The 20,587-nt window shown below is 39.6% G+C and overlaps 1 protein-coding gene across 4 annotated transcripts in view; it reads left to right on the forward strand.

Moving 5' to 3' along the window:
- The window catches only part of LOC128686671 (unconventional myosin-IXb), an 857,686-nt gene that overhangs the window by 392,375 nt on the left and 444,724 nt on the right, over positions 1 to 20,587 (forward strand). For all 4 annotated transcript variants that reach the window (XR_011391908.1, XM_070084324.1, XM_070084325.1 and 1 more), the window contains exon 14: positions 8,291 to 8,425. Coding sequence is in view for 3 of the 4 variants with exons in the window: in XM_070084324.1 (XP_069940425.1) it covers positions 8,291 to 8,425 (135 nt within the window). In the remaining variant the exon portion in view is untranslated. The remainder of the gene's footprint in view (positions 1 to 8,290; positions 8,426 to 20,587) is intronic.

Genomic DNA, 20,587 nt, shown 5'->3' on the forward strand with positions numbered 1-20,587 from the left:
TTGCATTTATGTGCATTTATGAATGGAAAAAAAATGGCGTTTTGCCTTCCAGCGATGCCTGCTTTCTGGCGACAGTCTGGAACCTAACCCGCCGTACAAGTGGGACCCTACGGTATTTCTTATTTATAAATTAAAATGTAAATATTTCTGATTTATAAATTACACACATTGTTTAAGTGTGATGGTGTTGGTGGCAGAAGCCACCAACATGGCTTCTCTCAGTGGTGGCCCTTAACCCTTTGACTGTTTCGGTCGTATATATATACGTCTTACGAGCCACTGTGTTTGATGTATATATACTCAGAAATTCTAACGGCTTCAAATCAAGCAGGAGAATGCTGGTAGGCCCACATGTGAGAGAATGGGTCTGTGGGGTCAGTGTGCCCCATATAAAAAAAATCCTGCAGCACGCAGTGCATAATGAGAAAAAAAACTGATCATATTTTTAAATTAAGATGCCGACTTTGTGGTCTATTTTTGTATAGTATTTATGGTTGTATTCTCGTTTTCTTGGTCTCATTTGATAGAATGGAAAACATATTGTAGAAATAGAGGTGGGGTTCAAACCCCACCCTTGGTATGGTTCATTTGCAATCATGTCATTACGATTTTGAGAGTCATGTTGACGGCTTTGAAGGAACTTGAGCTAGAGTTCATCATGGCCATGCTAGTGGGAGATTCGTCTGTAAAAACTTGTATTTGTGGTCACAATGGGGCCTATGCTAACCTTCTTGTGGTGTAGAAATATACCTAGTTGGGCGAATCGTATTGAAGCTAGCTGGCCCAGTGGCTAACGTGATGGTCTGGAGTTTTGAGACTCTGACCGCGGGTTCAAACCCCACCCATGGTATGGTTTAATGTGATTTTGCTGGCAGTGGAACATGGGTAATATTAAAATGAATGACGTGGTTGTGGGTGTTGATGCTTCAGTAACAGATAATTTTTATTTTATTTCTCTGCAATTAGTTGGGTTGTGTTGAAATACCCAGTAGATATTAGTAAGAAATTTAATATCCATTGAAGAAATGACTGCTTCAGTTTTTCAGGTTGTCAAGGATAATCTTAGTTTTGTTGCACGTAACAATACAGCTGAAGTGTTTAAGCTTAGAACAGTGTTAGTTTACCTTTGTGACCAGCCCAAGGTTATGAGTGGCTGTTTATGTCAATCTCAAACAAGTGTGTGGATATATCTGAGTAACTAACAGTGTATTTCAATATTGCAACTTGGTTAAAAGCTGACAAATGGCATATTAAAAAAACATAGAGTAAGCCATGATTTAGCAACATTTTGCACTTTGTCAGATACATGACAAAGCTCCACTGAGATCAAAGTGTTATTAAAGAAAGGTTAGGTTAGGTAAGGTTCGTCAGGAAACAGGACAAATGTTTCCTGACGCGGGTCTTAGTCAGATGATGACCCGCCTTTGGAGCTTTTGGTCATCTGACCGAGGCCTTCTGCTGGCTTACCGGTCCACCCCTTTAAAAATTATGGTCATTTATAACCATTGTTATATTTAGAAAGGTTACTGTGTCCATGTGTCTGGGATTCACTGCTACTTGAAGTTGTATATATATAGAGAGAGAGTGTAATAAAATAGTAATTTGCAATTGTAATAAATCTTTCTACAGGTCAGGTAACTTGGTAAATAGTTATACAGATCAGGTAACTTGGTAAATCCTTCTACAGGTCAAGTGGCTTGGTAAATACTTCTACATTTCAGTTAACTTGGTAAATACTTCTACAAGTCAGATAACTTGGCAAATACTTCTACATTTCAGGTAACTCTGTATATCCTTCTACAGGTCAGGTAACTTGGTACAGTGGAACCCTGGATTTTGTACTTAGTCCGTTCCAGACAGTCATTCTAAATCCGAAACATACGAAAACCGAAGTAATATTTCCCATAAGAAATAATGTAAATCCAATTAGTCCATTCCAGACTCCCAAAAATATTCACAAAAACTTAAATTTTTAAAGAATAACTATGTAGTTTTACATACAGAAAACAATGAGAACTAAATATAAAACACTAATTTTAATGATAAATGAATATTACATACCTTAATTGAAGACTCTTGTTGGCATATTGAAGAAGGCAGGAGGGGAGAGAGAGTTGAAGCTATTGTTTCGAAAGGGAATCCCCCTCCATAAGGACTAAAGGTATCAAAGCCCTCTCTGGGGTTACTTCCCTTCTTTGTCTTTTACTAGAACTGGACCTCTGTCACACTAAAAATCTGTCCACAGAGCTCTGTTTCTGGCTTCTCTTTAGGATTTGCCTAAAATGGGACAAGGTATTGTCACTGAACATGTTACAGATACAGCTTGTATCAGCTTTATCTGGGTGATATTTTTCAACAAAAGTTTGCACCTCATTCCACTTTGCACAAACGTCCTTAATCACTGAAGAAGGCAGCTTCTCCCCTCTCTCTTCCTCTGAAGCAATTTCCTCAGCTGCGGTTTGTTGTTGTTCCAGTTGAAGGTCTTGTGGCTCTTCAGTGGTTAGCTCTTCCCTGTGGTCCTCCACCAACTCTTCCACATCCTCGCCACTCACCTCCAACCCCATGGACTTCTCCAAAAACACACTAGATTCCACAGCAGGCATAGGGTCGTCAGGGTCAGCCTCAAACCCTTCAAAATCCTTGTCGAGGAGACATTTTGGCCACAATTTTCTCCAAGCAGAGTTCAAAGTCCTGGAAGTCACTCCCTGACAAGCTTTACCTATAAGGCTTATGCAGTGGAGGATATTGAAGTGATTCCTCCAGAACTCTCTTAGGGTCAAGTCAGTGTCCGAGGTCACTTCAAAGCACCTTTGAAACATTACTTTTGTGTAGTTTTTTGAAGTTAGAAATGACCTTTTGGTCTGTGGGCTGGATGAGAGGAGTGGTGTTACGAGGCAAGAACTTCACTTTTATAAAACTGAAGTCTCTAATCAATTGGTCTTTCAAATTTGGAGGATGAGCAGGAGCATTGTCCATTACCAGGAGGCACTTGAGTGGCAAGTTATTTTCCAGGAGGTATTTTTTCACACTCGGGCCAAACACTTTATGGACCCAGTCAGTGAAAATTTGCCTCATGACCCACACCTAATTATTAGCTTTCCACATCACACACAGTTGACTCTTTGAAATCCCAAAAAGCATTACCATAGAACAAAAGAGTTAGCCTATCCTTCATAGGCTTGTGTCCTGGCAGTGCCTTTTCCGCCTGCGTGATGTAGATCGTCTTTGGCATTTTCTTCCAAAAGAGGCCTGTTTCATCACAATTGAACACTGTTGGGTGAGGAATCCTTCAGCCTCTATGTACTCCTTGAATTCATCAATGAATTATTTGGCCACATGTTCGTCTGAACTTGCAGCCTCACCATGCCTTACAACACTGTTTATGCCACTAAGCTTCTCGAATCTGTCGAACCAGCCTTTGCTGGTCTTAAATTCACTAACAGCAGCACTCGTTCCAGGCATTTTCTTGATGAGATCCGCCAACTGTTTTTCGTTGATCCACACCAAAAACAACAACTCCACATCTTCGATTCTTTGTGATCTCTCTCTTTTTTTTTCTCTTTTTTTTTTTTTACACAGGGTTTGACAAGGTTAAGGATCCCTAGCTTTATTGACAAGCTATTTACAGGTTAAGGATTCCTAACTTTATTGACAAGCTAAGAGTTGTTACCTACATCAGCGCATTTGAAAGCATTTTTATTGTTACGAGACATACAAGTACAGTGGTCCCCCGCTTTTCGTAGTTCCCGGCAATCGTAAAATTCGCCAATCATAGGGGTATTTTCGTATAAACATGGACTCGCTTTTCATAGGTTGACTCGCGAGTCGTAGTTCGTCCGGGACGCGTACCCACGGCGTGAGCCAGGGCGGCAGCCAGTCTGGCATTGTTTACCGGTGAGCGAAGGTCCCCTCACGTGCTCCAGCGAAGTATTTCATAATATTCCATTTATTTTAGTGCTTGCAAGTACTAAATAAGCTACCATGGCTCCAAAGAAAGCTCCTAGTGCCAAACCTGTGGTAAAGAAGGTGAGAAATATGATTGAATTTAAGAAAACCATCATTGAACAATATGAAAGTGGTACAAGTGTGGCCGAACTGTCTAGGATGTATAAGAAACCCTACACAACCTTATGTTCCATAGTGGCCAAGAAAAATGAAATAAAGGATGCTGTTGTTGCAAAGGGAGTAACTATGCTGACAAAAATGAGATCACCAGTACTGGAAGAGGTTGAGAAGTTATTATTGGTGTGGATAAATGAGAAACAATTAGCAGGAGATACTCTTATGACTTCGTTTATTTGTGAAAAGGCTAGGCAGTTGCATGAAGATTTGGTAAAGAAATTGCCTGCAAATAGTGGTGAAGTGAGTGAATTTAAGGCCAGCAAAGGCTGGTTTGAGAGATTTAAGAACCGTACTGGCATACACAGTGTGGTAAGGCATGGTGAGGCTGCCAGTTCGGACCACAAGGCAGCTGAAAAATATGTGCATGAATTCCAGGAGTACATAGAGGCTGAAGGACAAACCTGAACAAGTGTTCAATTGTGATGAAACAAGCCTCTTTCGGAAGAAAATGCCAAAGAGGACCTTCATTACACAAGAGGAAAAGGCAATGCCAGGACACAAGCCTATGAAAGACAGGCTGACGCTAATGTTCTGTGCTAATGCTAGTGGGGATTTCAAAGTGAAGCCATTACTAGTGTACCATTCTGAAAATCCCAGAGTGTTCAGGAAAAACAATGTTATGAAGAGTAAATTGTGTGTGTTTTGGAAATCTAATAGTAAGGCATGGGTCACGAGAGAAATTTTCGTCGAGTGGTTCAGTGAAGTGTTTGGCCCTGGTGTGAAGGAGTATCTCCTGGAAAAGAAATTGGATCTCAAGTGCCTGCTAGTAATGGACAATGCACCTGCTCATCCTCCAAACTTGGATGACCTAATCTTCGAGGAGTTTGGGTTCATCACAGTAAAGTTCTTGCCCCCGAATACCACTCCTCTCCTCCAACCCATGGACCAGCAGGTTATTGCAAACTTTAAAAAACTCTACACAAAAGCAATGTTTCACAGGTGCTTGACTGTGACCACAGACACTCACTTGACCCTAAGGGAATTTTGGAGAGAACACTTCAGCATCCTCCACTGCATAACCCTTATAGGTATGGCTTGGGAGGGAGTGACTACCAGGACTTTGAACTCTGCCTGGAGAAAATTGTGGCCAGATTGTGTCGACAAGAGGGATTTTGAAGGATTTGGGACTGACCCTAATGAGCCTATGTCTGTTGTAAAATCAATTGTGGCACTGGGGAGTTCCATGGGGTTGGATGTGAGTTTGGAGGATGTGGAAGAATTGGTGGAAGACCACAGTGAAGAGCTCACCACTGAGGAGCTGCAAGAGCTTCAGCAGGAAGAGCAACACATCGCAGCTCAGAATCTTGCTGCAGAGGAGGAGGAAGAGAGATGGAAGAAGGTGTCTTCTTCAGAAATTAAAGAGATTTTTACTATGTGGGGTAAGATGGAAAGCTTTATGGAGAAACATCACCCTAACAAGGTTGTTGCAAGCCAGGTTGGCAACATGTACAGTGACAAAGTCTTGGGCCATTTTAGGGAAGTGTTAAAGAGATGCCAGAAACAGAGCTCTCTCCACAGTTATTTTGTGAGACAGGACTCCAGTGACTCTCAAGGTGGTCCTAGTGGCATTAAGAAACAGAGAAGAGAAGCAACTCGTGAAAAGCAAATGGTACCTGAGGTGTTGATGGAAGGGGATTCCCCTTCCAGACTATAAACAATCCACTTTCTCTCCTCCTCCAGTCTCCCATACACTAAGAAGAATCTCCAATAAAGGTAAGTGTTATGCTGTTAATGTTTCATTCATCATTTCCCATTGTATTGTTTATGTACTACATGTATATTTCATGTTAAAAATTTTTATACTTCTGGGTGTCAGGAACGGATTAATTGTATTTACATTATTTCTTATGGGGAAAATTGATTCGTAAATCGTAAATTTCATTTATAGTAATGGCTCCAGGAACGGATTAATTACGAACAACGAGGGACCACTGTATTTTTATTGTTATGAAACATACAAGTATTTTTATTGTTATGAGACATACAAGTAAGGAACAGGATGAAGTTGGAGCCATCTATGGGCCAGCATTTTCATCTAATCAACTGACTTTATCTTGTTGACGTCATAATGCTGTATTAATGTCTTCCGTACTTGAGTCATCCTGGGGATAAATGATCTCGGATGAAGTGATGTTCCGGAGAAGGGTACAGCCAGAGTGAAGTTGCTGCTTTCTGCCCGTCTTGCTTCACGCTGTCCTCGAAGTGGATCCAAGTGTGGTACTTTGACAATATTGGCCTTGTACATAACAGTAAGGCCACCCACATCCCTCCTGTGTTGAAGGCTCTGCTGAAATGACAGATCTATTCAAGATTGGTCCAGGCGAGAGATGAGACATCTTGCTCTGTTCTCTACTCTTGTCAAGCAGTCGCAGATGAGAAGGGGGGCAGGCGAACCAAAAAAGTGGAGCATACTCAAAGTGTGAACGTACTTGTGCCTCGTACAAAATCTTGCAACCCCTGCTGTCAAGCAGATGCGAGATATGGCGAAGTGCTGTAAGCTTCCTGGCTGCCTTGTTTGCAAGATTTACAAAGTGGTTTTTCATGGTCAGTTTGGAGTCAGATTTCACACCAGGGATATGAACTTCTTCCCCAGGTGCCAACACCCTCCCATTCATCCTTACTACTGCACTGGCATTGCCATCATGGTCCCTAGAGATCATCATCATTTGTGTTTTCTCAGGTGCAAATGTTAATTGCCATTTATTTCCCCAGGCTGATATAACTCTTAGCTGGTGATTGATGTAGCTAAGAGCATATTCACCCTTTTCGCAACTTTAGCTTCCTTGATTTCTACTTTCTTTGCCAGGATGGAACAGATTGTTGATTTCGATTTCCCATGCATCCTGGCAAGCTCAGCTAAACACATACGCCACTTTCGTATTTTTCTACAATCTCTCTCTCTAGTGTTTCTCACTTTCTTCACCAAAGGGCTGGCACTAGGAACTTTCATTGGGCCCATGGTGGCTTATTTCGCAGTTGCAATCAATAAACAAGCACAAAAATTGCGAAATGTTTCAGATGAATGCTCACTCAACCAGTGACAAAGCCAGACTGAGGTGGTGTCCTGGCGGGCAAATGCATCTGTTATGTGAGATTCTCGGGACAAGGTACAAAATCCGGAGCATTTCACCCAAAAAAAGTGTTCTAAATCCGAAATGTCCGATATCCGGTGCATGTGAAATCCGGGGTTCCACTGTATATGCTTCTACAGGTCAGGTAACTTGGTATAAACTTCTACAGGTCAGATAACTTGGTACAGTGGTACCCAGAGCTTCATACATAATTCGTTCCACAAGGCTGTTCAAGTGCCGTTACCGAACGAATTTGTTTCCATAAGGAATACTCTAAATTAGATAAGTCCATTTCAGACCCCCAAAAATACACTTACAGAAGCACTTACAATAATACACTTGTATAATTGTTCGAGTTGGGAACTGTACGAAACTCGGGTTACCACTGTATATCCTTCTACAGGTCAGGTAACTTGGTAAATACTTCTACAGGTCAGGTAACTTGGTAAATACTTCTACAGGTCAGGTAACTAATAAATCCTTTTACAGGTCAGGTAACTTGGTAAATCCTTCCACGTGTCAGGTAACTTGGTGAAGCCTTTTGCAGGTTAGGTAACTTGGTAAATCCTTCTATAGGTCAGGTAACTTGGTAAATACTTCCACAGGTCAGGTAACTTAGTAAAGCCTTTTACAAGACAGGTAACTCTGAATATGAGTTCTCCCTTAGCTGTATCATTTTTACAATTCTTTACTCAGAGATGGATGTTGTAACCTCTCCCCTAACCTAACATCCATCCACTCATTGACGTGCTGTCAAAACTGCAAACTATGGCTACCAATCGACCATATGCTGGATGCTGACCTGCATTTTCTAAGTGGTGATATTGTAAAGTGTATTTTTAATTAAATATTTTTAACATATCAGCCATTTCCCACTGAGGCAGGGTGGCCTAAAAAGAAAGAAAAACCATACCTGTCTCACTTTAATTATAGCATATACAGTAATGAGGTGGAATGGGATTAACTTATATCAGCTAACATTATCTTATCTGCTTTTCAGTTTCTTTGGCATATATTTCCAATTTAAAGTAGATATATATATCTATATTTTTATCTAACAAGCCAAATTTAAATTCAGCATTTTATTTGTGTTTTAGGGTCGGCTTCCTGGTTGTCGGAAACCTCCACACACTGTGACGGGACAGTTCCAACTTTCTCTGCAAACACTCATGGAAGCTCTCAACACTGCCAACCCCTTTTTCATTAGATGCATTAAGAGTAATGCAAACAAGGCATGTAACCTTTACAAGTATCCCTTTTGATTACCTTTTTATTTTGATTCTGTGGCCTAAGGTAAGCAGAAAGAAATAAGGTATGTACAATTTTTTTTTATTAATGCATTGGCTGTTTCCCACTAAGGCAGGGTGACCCAAAACAGAAGAAACACTTTCATCATCATTCATCACTGTCTTGCCAGAGGCATGCCTACACTACGGTTAAACTACAACATGAACATCCCTCCTTCAGAGTACAGGCACTGTACTTCCTACCTCCAGGACTCTAGTCCAATTTGCCGGTTTCCCTGAATCCCTTCATATATGTTACCCTTCTTACACACTAACAGCATGTCAGGCCATCAAAACCATTCTTCTCCACTCACTCCTATCTAACATGCTCACACACGCCTGTTGGAAGTCCAAGCCCCTCATACATAAAACCTTTACCTCTTCCCTCCAACCTTTCCTAGGCCAACCCTTACCCTGCCTTCCTTCCACTACAGATTTACAGTGGTACCTTGAGTTACGAACTTAATTTGTTCCAGAAGGCTGTTTGAGTGCCGATACCAAACAGATTTGTTCCTATAAGGAATTATGTAAATTAGATTAATCCGTTTCAGACCCCCAAAAATACACTTACAAAAGCACTTACAAAAATACACTTACATAATTGTTCAAGTTGGGAGCTGTTTGAAATGCGAAGTACCACTGTATATGCTCTCGAAGTCATTCTATTTTGTTCCATTCTCTCTAAATGTCCAAACCCCGCACCTCCTCCTAATTTCCAAACTACGGATTCTCTGCATTATATACATACCACACATTGCCCTTGGACACGACATCTCTGCCTCCAGCCTTCTCCCTGTTGCAACATTCACCACCCATGCTTCATACCCATTGGTATAACTGTTCTTTCGTACATTACTGTCTTTGCTTCCATAGATAACGTTCTTTGTCTCCACAGGCTCCTCAGTGCACCACTCGCTTTTTTTTTTCCCCTCATCAGTTCTATGATTCACCTTGTCTTTCATAAAGGAAGACAAGCAGAATAAACAAGAAAAGTACATGATTTTATGACAAATTTTGATATGTATGCAAGGGATGAGGTTCATTTTTACCTAGCAAGGGTGATAGCATTAGCCAGTTAAGTTGAAGTTGTTACTTAACTGTTGAAGACTTAATTCATGGAAGATACGGGTATGGGTGTGCGCGGGGAAGATTCAGGTATGGGTGTGTGTAGGATAAAAAGGGATTGTAATACTGGGGATAGACTGACCAAGAACTGCCAGAATATTTTAGGAAAATGTATAGAAAATTATTGTTCATAAAATAGTTACTGATAAAAATCTTCTTCTTTCAATGCACCAGCCACATTCTACCGAGGCGGGGTGGCCCAAAAGGAAAAACGAAAGTTTCTCCATTTACATTTAGTAATATATAGCCTCTCCTCACTTAACAATGGAGATAGGGGCCTAAGACCCCATCAGTAAATGATTTCGTCACTAATAGAGGAATTACCCCTTACTGACACTTCAAAAGTGTCACCACCCAAAATTAAAACATTCAGATTTATGTTTGCTGGAAAATTCCTTTCAATCTGTTTATTATTAATGATAATACAACATGAAATAGGTCAATGACTTACTTCTGAGATATTTTATGAAACACATGCATAGCTGATTACTTGGGATATATTTTTTTTCGAGAAAATCGCACTTTTTTTCAGTCTTTGCGTAGGATAAGAGTGATCTTCTATAGTTACCCTTCAAGCACGTAACATTTTCCTCGTCACTTTTTTTTTTAATCCCTCTCCGCCTTCCACCCTTCAATACCTCTCTATATAATGTGAGTTTTTATTAATTTGGGCATCTTTACCATGCTTCTATGTTATTTATGTTATACTTAATATTATTCTGAAGTAAATATGATAGGTAGATAACATTTGATAGTAATAGTATAATTATACAGGTCTCCCTCAACATTCGTGTTTTCCACTTTCACGGGCTTCGAACATTCATGAATTCCCAGCCGCTTAATCATATTTAGAATACGTCATTACATATGTTAGGAATTGTGGCAGTGGCAGAGTTTGCTTGGAGATAGGATAAGATAGTCCTTCATTATGACACTAATATCACCTCTCCAGCTTATTTATCTGTCACAATTCATCTAATATGATATAATAAACAATATTAATAACATAGAAACATGACATATACTCTAGAATGAATAAAATATATTAAGTATGTCATGAGTGTTGCTGTGTTGTTGTTGTTGGGTGTATAAGGGCCACTAAGAGCATAAGCTTTACGTAGTGGTGATGAAGGCGGCAACAGAGACAGCACTGTTGTCAGTTGCCCTATATAACTCCAACAACACTGGAGGAGTTAGGTTCGTGCTGTCCTTTTTCTATCGATTAATTGCTTAACTTACTTGCTACACTTTATTGCTGGCTGGCGCTATAGCCTTTATCAACTCCTGCTGCTTTAGTATCATACATATCATAGAATCACTGAAGAAGGCACATTCTCCCCTCTCTCTTCCTCCTCCACTTTGATACTCTGCTACAAGTTCTTTCATGAATTCTATAGTCTTTCTCACCTTCTTTACCAAAGGGCTGGCACTAGTACAATATTTTACGATGTTATCCTGTGTTTTATGATTGTTCATGGTTCAATAGGTTAAGGAAGGAGTATTGTTTGGCTAAGTAAATGCTATTATTATATTTTCCTACAATATATTTATGCACCAAACATTCGAGATTTTTCAACATTCGCAAGGTTCTTGATCCCCTAACCCTCACGAATGTGGAGGGAGAGCTGTACAGTATTTTATAGTGGGGTGAAGCGTCATAGGGAATCATGAGTTACTGACGCACTGCTCCTTCTCCCTCTACTGTAGCTCTACCCACTTTGTAATGATACCAAATGGTGAATTAATACATATATTAGAAAATACATATATTAGAAAAAGAAAGGTGAAGAGAGTGGTGAGAGAGTGCAAAAGGAGAGCAGACGAAAGAGTGGGAGAGGCACTGTCAAGAAATTTTAATGAAAATAAGAAAAAATTTTGGAGTGAGTTAAACAAGTTAAGAAAGCCTAGGGAAAGTATGGATTTGTCCGTTAAAAACAGAGTAGCGGAGTTAGTAGATGGGGAGAGGGAGGTATTAGGTAGATGGCGAGAATATTTTGAGGAACTTTTAAATGATGAGGAAGAAAGGGAGGCGGTAATTTCATGCACTGGCCAGGGAGGTATACCATCTTTTAGGAGTGAAGAAGAGCAGAATGTAAGTGTGGTGGAGGTACGTGAGGCATTACGTAGAATGAAAGGGGGTAAAGCAGCTGGAACTGATGGGATCATGACAGAAATGTTAAAAGCAGGGGGGAATATAGTGTTGGAGTGGTTGGTACTTTTGTTTAATAAATGTATGAAAGAGGGGAAGGTACCTAGGGATTGGCGGAGAGCATGTATAGTCCCTTTATATAAAGGGAAAGGGGACAAAAGAGATTGTAAAAATTATAGAGGAATAAGTTTACTGAGTATACCAGGAAAAGTATACGGTAGAGTTATAATTGAAAGAATTAGAGGTAAGACAGAATGTAGAATTGCGGATGAGCAAGGAGGCTTCAGAGTGGGTAGGGGATGTGTAGATCAAGTGTTTACATTGAAGCATATATGTGAACAGTATTTAGATAAAGGTAGGGAAGTTTTTATTGCATTTATGGATTTAGAAAAGGCATATGATAGAGTGGATAGAGGAGCAATGTGGCAGATGTTCCAAGTTTATGGAATAGGTGGTAAGTTACTAAATGCTGTAAAGAGCTTTTATGAGGATAGTGAGGCTCAGGTTAGGGTGTGTAGAAGAGAGGGAGAATACTTCCCGGTAAAAGTAGGTCTTAGACAGGGATGTGTAATGTCACCATGGTTGTTTAATATATTTATAGATGGGGTTGTAAAAGAAGTAAATGCTAGGGTGTTCGGGAGAGGGGTGGGATTAAATTATGGGGAATCAAATTCAAAATGGGAATTGACACAGTTACTTTTTGCTGATGATACTGTGCTTATGGGAGATTCTAAAGAAAAATTGCAAAGGTTAGTGGATGAGTTTGAGAATGTGTGTAAAGGTAGAAAGTTGAAAGTGAACATAGAAAAGAGTAAGGTGATGAGGGTATCAAATGATTTAGATAAAGAAAAATTGGATATCAAATTGGGGAGGAGGAGTATGGAAGAAGTAAATGTTTTCAGAAACTTGGGAGTTGACGTGTCGGCGGATGGATTTATGAAGGATGAGGTTAATCATAGAATTGATGAGGGAAAAAAGGTGAGTGGTGCGTTGAGGTATATGTGGAGTCAAAAAACGTTATCTATGGAGGCAAAGAAGGGAATGTATGAAAGTATAGTAGTACCAACACTCTTATATGGATGTGAAGCTTGGGTGGTAAATGCAGCAGCGAGGAGACGGTTGGAGGCAGTGGAGATGTCCTGTCTAAGGGCAATGTGTGGTGTAAATATTATGCAGAAAATTCGGAGTGTGGAAATTAGGAGAAGGTGTGGAGTTAATAAAAGCATTAGTCAGAGGGCAGAAGAGGGGTTGTTGAGGTGGTTTGGTCATTTAGAGAGAATGGATCAAAGTAGAATGACATGGAAAGCATATAAATCTATAGGGGAAGGAAAGAGGGGTAGGGGTCGTCCTCGAAAGGGTTGGAAAGAGGGGGTAAAGGAGGTTTTGTGGGCAAGGGGCTTGGACTTCCAGCAAGTGTGCATGAGCGTGTTAGATAGGAGTGAATGGAGACGAATGATACTTGGGACCTGACGATCTGTTGGAGTGTGAGCAGGGTAATATTTAGTGAAGGGATTCAGGGAAACCGGTTATTTTCTTATAGTCGGACTTGAGTCCTGGAAATGGGAAGTACAATGCCTGCACTTTAAAGGAGGGGTTTGGGATATTGGCAGTTTGGAGGGATATGTTGTGTATCTTTATACTTACATGTATATGCTTCTGAACTGTTGTATTCTGAGCACCTCTGCAAAAGCAGTGATAATGTGTGAGTGTGGTGAAAGTGTTGAATGATGATGAAAGTATTTTCTTTTTGGGGATTTTCTTTCTTTTTTGGGTCACCCTGCCTCGGTGGGAGACGACCAACTTGTTGAAAAAAAAAAAAAAAAATTAGAAAAAATCCTCCATGGGGAAGTGGAACAGAATTCTTCCTCCGTAAGCCATGCGTGTTGTAAGAGGCGACTAAAATGCCGGGAGCAAGGAGCTAGTAACCCCTTCTCCTGTATATATATTCCTTTTGGGCCAACCCGCCTCGGTGGGATACGGCCGGTGTGTTGAAAGAAGAAGATTAGAAAAAATAAAACAAAAATGAAACTCCAACTTGATAACTTTATTTTAATTTGCAAAACTCTTGAGTCCTGGAAATGGGAAATACAATGCCTGCACTTTAAAGGAGGTGTCTGGGATAGTGACCTTTTGGAGGGACTTCTAAACTGTCATATCTGAGCACCTCTGCAAAGACAGTGATTATGTACGAGTGAGGTGAAAGCATTGAATGATGACAAAATTATTTTCTTTTTGGGGATTTTCTTTCTTTTAGGGTCACCCTGCCTCGGGGGAAGACAGCCAACTTGTTGAAAAAAAAAAAAACTTACGTATTACAGAAAACCATTAAAAAGTAAAATACACATACGAGTTAAGCTTACAAAAAAATAAATTAAATTCACCATCTAACATTGTAACGAAGTGGAAGCAGCTAAATGAGAGACAGAGAGGCGAGCAGTAGCATTCAGTATCTGGTGAGTCTTCATGGGTGTCGGATGTTAGGCGTGGCGCTAATAATATGTGTAAATATGCTAATACAGTGGACCCCCGGTTAACGAACTTTTTTCATTCCAGTAGTATGTTCAGGTGCCAGTACTGACCGAATTTTTTCCCATAAGGAATATTGTGAAGTAGATTAGTCCATTTCAGACCCCCAAACATACACGTACAAACGCACGTACATAAATACACTTACATAATTGATCGCATTTGGAGGTGATCGTTAAGCGGGGGTCCACTGTATTAGTAATAATGGTTATCTATCTATTACGTTTATTCCAAATTAATATCAGAAACACGATATATACCCTAGAACTGTAATAAAGACGCTGAAATGAATAATATTTGGTGTTTACATCAGGGGAAACACTCCTAGATCACTTTTTGTCAGAAGAAAAAATGCAAAAATAGCATTTATTATTATTTTATTATTATTATTATTATTATTATTATTATTATTATTATTATTATTATTATTATTATTATAATTTATAATATTAATTTATGTTATACCTAATATTTTTTTTTTCAACAAGTGGGCCGTCTCCCACCGAGGCAGGGTGACCCAAAAAGAAAGAAAATCCCCAAAAAGAAAATACTTTCATCATCATTCAACACTTTCACCTCACTCACACATAATCACTGTTTTTGCGGAGGTGCTCAGAACACAACAGTTTAGAAGCATATACGTATAAAGATACACAACATATCCCTCCAAACTGCTAATATTATTCTGGAATAAATATGATAAGTAGATACTGTGTGCCTTGGCTTGAATAATGAAAAGGCTCATCGAAATTCTTGTTTGTATCTGATCATCAAACCAGATTGCCAGTAATTTCTCCATTTCATGAACGACGCCTTTCCGCTGCCTAGTTATTATGGCTTGAAATCCTGTCAATGCTTTCACTGCCTCATTCACTCTATCTTTATCTTTCAAGATAGTGGAAATGGTAGAATGCGCCAGCTTCAAGTCATCGGCTATCTTTTGTACTTTCTAACCAGCTTCATACTTGTTTATAATCTTCATTTTGATCTCAAGATCAAGAGCCTTCCTTTGTTTCTTAGCTCTTCCTTCAGGTGAAGTCAAGATCTTCCTTTTTGCTCACATCTTGTACTATGGGATGCACATAAAGTGCAAATTTGTACAAATATGTAGTCTTGCAAGACTTCCAGCAAGCGTGCGTGAGCGTGTTAGATAGGAGTGAATGGAGACGAATGGTACTTGGGACCTGACGATCTGTTGGAGTGTGAGCAGGGTAATATTTAGTGAAGGGATTCAGGGAAACCGGTTATTTTCATATAGTCGGACTTGAGTCCTGGAAATGGGAAGTACAATGCCTGCACTTTAAAGGAGGGGTTTGGGATATTGGCAGTTTGGAGGGATATGTTGTGTATCTTTATATGTGTATGCTTCTAGACTGTTGTATTCTGAGCACCTCTGCAAAAACAGTGATAATGTGCGAGTGTGGTGAAAGTGTTGAATGATGATGAAAGTATTTTCTTTTTGGGGATTTTCTTTCTTTCTTGGGTCACCCTGCCTCGGTGGGAGACGGCCGACTTGTTGAAAAAAAAAAAAAAAAAATGTAGTCTTGGAGACAGTGAAAGCTAGTGTACTTAGTGGCTGTAGGAAGGCGACTGAGATACAGTAGACCCTCAATTAACGATGCCATCAGATAGCGATAATATTGGATAGCGGTACATTTTTGCGTCAAAATATTGGGTTGGTTAACGATAAAAACCTCAGTTAAGGACATTCTTCCAGAACATGTCCGCATGGCTTGAGCTGCCCGGCCACTCCAGTGTGGCCAGTGTGCCATTGTTTACAAGCCACTGTGGACAATTCCACGCGTACATTTGATACATTTTTTAATATTCCATTGATTTTAGTGCTTGTAACTGCTAAATAAGCCACCATGGGCCCAAAGAAAGCATCGAGTGCCAGCCAGCCCTTTGGTAAAGGGATGAGAGAGAGGGGAGAATGTGCCTTTTACAGTGATTCTGCAATATGTACGATACTAAAGCAGCAGGAGTCTATAAAGGCTATAGCGGCAGCCAGCGATAAAGTGTAGCATTAACTGTAGAAAAAGGCCAGCACAAACCCAACTCCTCCAATGTTGTTGGAGTTATGTAGGGTGACTGACAGTGCCGTCTCTACTGCCTCTGCTGCCGCCTCCCTCCACCACTATGTACGGCTCATGCTCTCAGTGGCCCTGATACACTCAACAACAACAACACAGCAACACTCTTGACATACTTCTTTCTTCTTTCAACACACCGGCCATATCCCACCAAGGCAGGGTGGCCCAAAAAGAAAAACGAAAGTTTCTCTTTCAAATTTAGTAATTTATACTGGAGAAGGGGTTACTAGCCCCATGCTCCCGGCATTTTAGTCGCCTCTTACAACACGCATGGCTTACGGAGGAAGAATTCTGTTCCACTTCCCCATGGAGATAAGAGGAAATAAACAAGAACAAGAACTAGAAAGAAAATAGAAGAATACCCAGAGGGGTGTGTATATATATGCTTGTACATGTATGTGTAGTGTGACCTAAGTGCAAGTAGAAGTAGCAAGACATACCTGAAATCTTGCATGTTTATGAGACAGACAAAAGACACCAGCAATCCTACCATCATGTAAAACAATTACAGGTTTTCATTGTACACTCACTTGGCAGGACGGTAGTACCTCCCTGGGCGGTTGCTGTTTACCAACCAACTACCTAGGTCTTGACATACTTAATGACATATTTTATTCATTCTAGAGTATATGTCATGTTTCTATGTTATTAATATTGTTTATTATGTCATATTAGGTGAATTGTGCTAGATAAATAAGCTTTAGAGCTGATATTAGTGTCATATTGATGAACTATCTTGTGTCTCCCAATACAATTCCTAACATACACCAGAAACAGACCTCTCTGGAAAACTTTTTTGAGCGACAGGGGTTCATTGGCTTTCAAGCTGGTCCTAGTGGCATTAACCCTTTCAGGGTCGGCAGGCCCTCTCCTAAACTTGTTCTCAGGGTCGGAAATTTTTCGAAAAAAAAAATGTGAAATGATAGAGAATCTTCTCCCGATCATAATGACACCAGAAGTATGAAATTTGATGGAAAACTTACAGAATTATGTTCTCGCAAATTTAGTGGTCTCGATGATTTCGCCCACTTTGAGCCCTATTTTCGGCCAATTCCAATGTACCAGTCGACAAAAATCATAACTATTTCGCTAGAACTCCATTTTTTTCTATCAAATGAGTACAAGAAACCACCCACTTACTGATTTCAACTATACAATAAAGTGGTCAGAATTTGGCAATTTTGCCAATTTCACACAAATTTCAAAAGATGCCAATTTCCAAATAGGGTCCAGAATAAACAAGACAGACATTCCTGGCATTGAAATTATTGCTCATAAAATAGTTACTGATAAAAATCTTCTTTCAATGCACCAGCCATATCCCACCGAGGCGGGGTGGCTCAAAAGAAAAAATGAAAGTTTCTCCATATACATTTAGTAATATATAGCCTCTTTTCACTTAAGAATGGAGATAGGGACCTAAGACCCCACCAGTAAAAGATTTTGTCGCTAATAGAGGAATCACCCCTTACTGACACTTCAAAAGTGTCACCACCCAAAATTAAAACATTCAGTTTTATGTTTGCTGGGAAATCCCTTTCAATTTGTTTATTATTAATGATAATACAACATGTTCATTAGTCACGTCCCCAGGCCTCTGTTACATTTCTTTTGCTTTCCACTTTGAATTTTTAGTGTAGAAAAGGTATAAATAATATCAGCGCACTTGTGAAAGAATATTAGACTCACCAGTTGATGTGTATTGGACGCATGGCATGATTTGTTTACTTTTGAACTTTGGCAAAAATCAAACATTTATGCTACTTTGAGCTCAACTTCAAGATACTTTTCATTATGAAACCAATCAAAGTCATCTCAATTTTCATAAAATGTCTTCCATTCTATAAAATGAGCCCAGGAAAACTAGAATACAACCATAAATAGCATACAAAAATACATTGCAAAGTCACTGTTTTAAACCAAAAACATGGTCGGAGTTTTTTTTTTCTCATGCACTGTGTGCTGCAGGATTTTTTTTATACTGTGCACACTGACCACATAGACCCATTCTTTCATATGTAGGCCTACCAGCTTTCTGTTGCTAGGTTTGAAGGCGCTGGAATTTATGCGTACTAGTACGTCAATAACCCTGGCTTGCAAGCCATACTAGTACGGCACCAACCCTGAAAGGGTTAAAAAACAAGGGAAGGAAGTAACCCAGGATAAGGACTTGGTACCTGAAGTCTTTATGGAGTGGGATTCCCCTTCCAAACAATTGTAAACTCCTCCATCCTATCCCCTCCTCCCGTCTTCCATACATCACCTTGTCTTCAATAAAGGTAAGTGTGATGTTATTATTGATTATTGTTTTATTCTTCATGTATCATTGTTTTCTGTGTAGGGAAATGTATATTTAATGTAAAAAAATTATTTTAATACTTTTAGATGTCTGAAACGGATTACGTAATTGGATTTCCATTATTTCTTATGGGGAAAATTAATTTGGATAACGATAAAATTGGTTAAGGACAAGCTCTCCGGAACGGATTAATATCGTTAACTGAGGGTCCACTGTACTTGACGCTGAGACTGGTAGCTGACATTTAAACCACTCTCGGGTGATTGTTGTTATTAGTATTATTATTATTACATATTACATGTATCATTATTACCATCCACATACCTTGTTCACTGAGTTTAATCACTTATTAAATTGCCATGAGAGACACAGGGATTGTAGTAATAATAATGTAATAAAAATTGTAATAATCGCTCTGGAGTGCTTTAGATGTCAGCTACCAAACCTATACAAAATACGTATAACATCTAAAGCTCCCCAGAGTGATTATTAATATTTTATTATTGATTATTATTATTATTATTATTCTTTCTTTCTTTCTTTCTTTCTTTCAACAAACCGGCTGTATCCTATGAAGGTAGTGTGGCCCAAAATGAAAGTTTTTCTTTTTAAATTTAGTAATTTGTACAGGAGAAAGGGTTACTAGCCCCTTGCTTCCGGCATTTTAGTCGCCTCTTACAACACGCGTGGCTTACGGAGGAAGAATTCTGTTCCACTTCCCCATGGAGATAACTGGAAATAAACAAGAACAAGATCTAGTAAGGAAAACAGAAGAAAACCCTGAAGGGTGTGTGTATACAGTGAACCCTCGGGGTCCACTGTATATACACTGTATATTGGCTCAGCTAATGCCCAAGAACTTGGTTAAGGACATTCATCCCGAACATGTCCGTGCAGTCTGAGCCCATGTAAAGTCAGCGTGCCATTGTTTATAAGCCAGGGAGGACGATTCCATGCGTACATGCAATATATTTTATATTCCATTGTTTTTAGTGCTTGTAACTGCTAAATAAGCCACCATGGGCCCAAAGAAAGCTTCTAGTGTCAGCCCTGTGGTAAAGAAAGAAAGAAGCACAATAAAATTCAAGAAAAAATTCGTAGCACAGTACCAAAGGGGAGGAGGAAGAGAGAGGGAAGAATGTGCCTTCTGCACTGATTCTACGATATGTACAATACTAAAGCAGCAGGTATCAATAAAGGCTATAGTGCCAGTCAGTGATAAAGTGTAGAATTAACAGTGTAGCAAGTAAGTTAAGCGAGTAAGCGATAGAAAAACGACATGAAAGTAACTCCAGTGTTGTTGAACGTGTATCGGGCCAATGAACATATGCTGGCCTGCTATCTCATACCACCCTAAACCTCTGCCAGCATCTCCTCCATGAAACTAATTGAACTAACATTTCCTCCAAGGTAAGTGTAAATATAAAAGTAAATATAAGTGTAAATATAAAAGGACTCCAATGGAAATATGTTAGTTACTCTGATTTTTTTGGGTTATCCTAGGTACTTTACACATATGCTGCTATGTATGATGTTTTTTTTTTTTTTTTTTTCAACAAGTCGGCCGTCTCCCACCGAGGCAGGGTGATCCAAAAAAGAAAGAAAATCCCCAAAAAGAAAATACTTTCATCATCATTCAACACTTTCACCTCACTCACACATAATCACTGTTTTTGCAGAGGTGCTCAGAAGCATATATGTATAAAAATACATAACATATCCCTCCAAACTGCCAATATCCCAAACCCCTCCTGTAAAGTGCAGGCATTGTACTTCCCATTTCCAGGACTCAAGTCCGGCTATATAAAAATAACCGGTTTCCCTGAATTCCCTGAATCACTAAATATTACCCTGCTCACACTTCAACAGCTCGTCAGGTCCCAAATACCATTCGTCTCCATTCACTCCTATCTAAC

The sequence above is a fragment of the Cherax quadricarinatus genome, chromosome 12, assembly GCF_038502225.1.
Source record: "Cherax quadricarinatus isolate ZL_2023a chromosome 12, ASM3850222v1, whole genome shotgun sequence".
Taxonomy (NCBI): Eukaryota; Metazoa; Arthropoda; class Malacostraca; order Decapoda; family Parastacidae; genus Cherax; species Cherax quadricarinatus.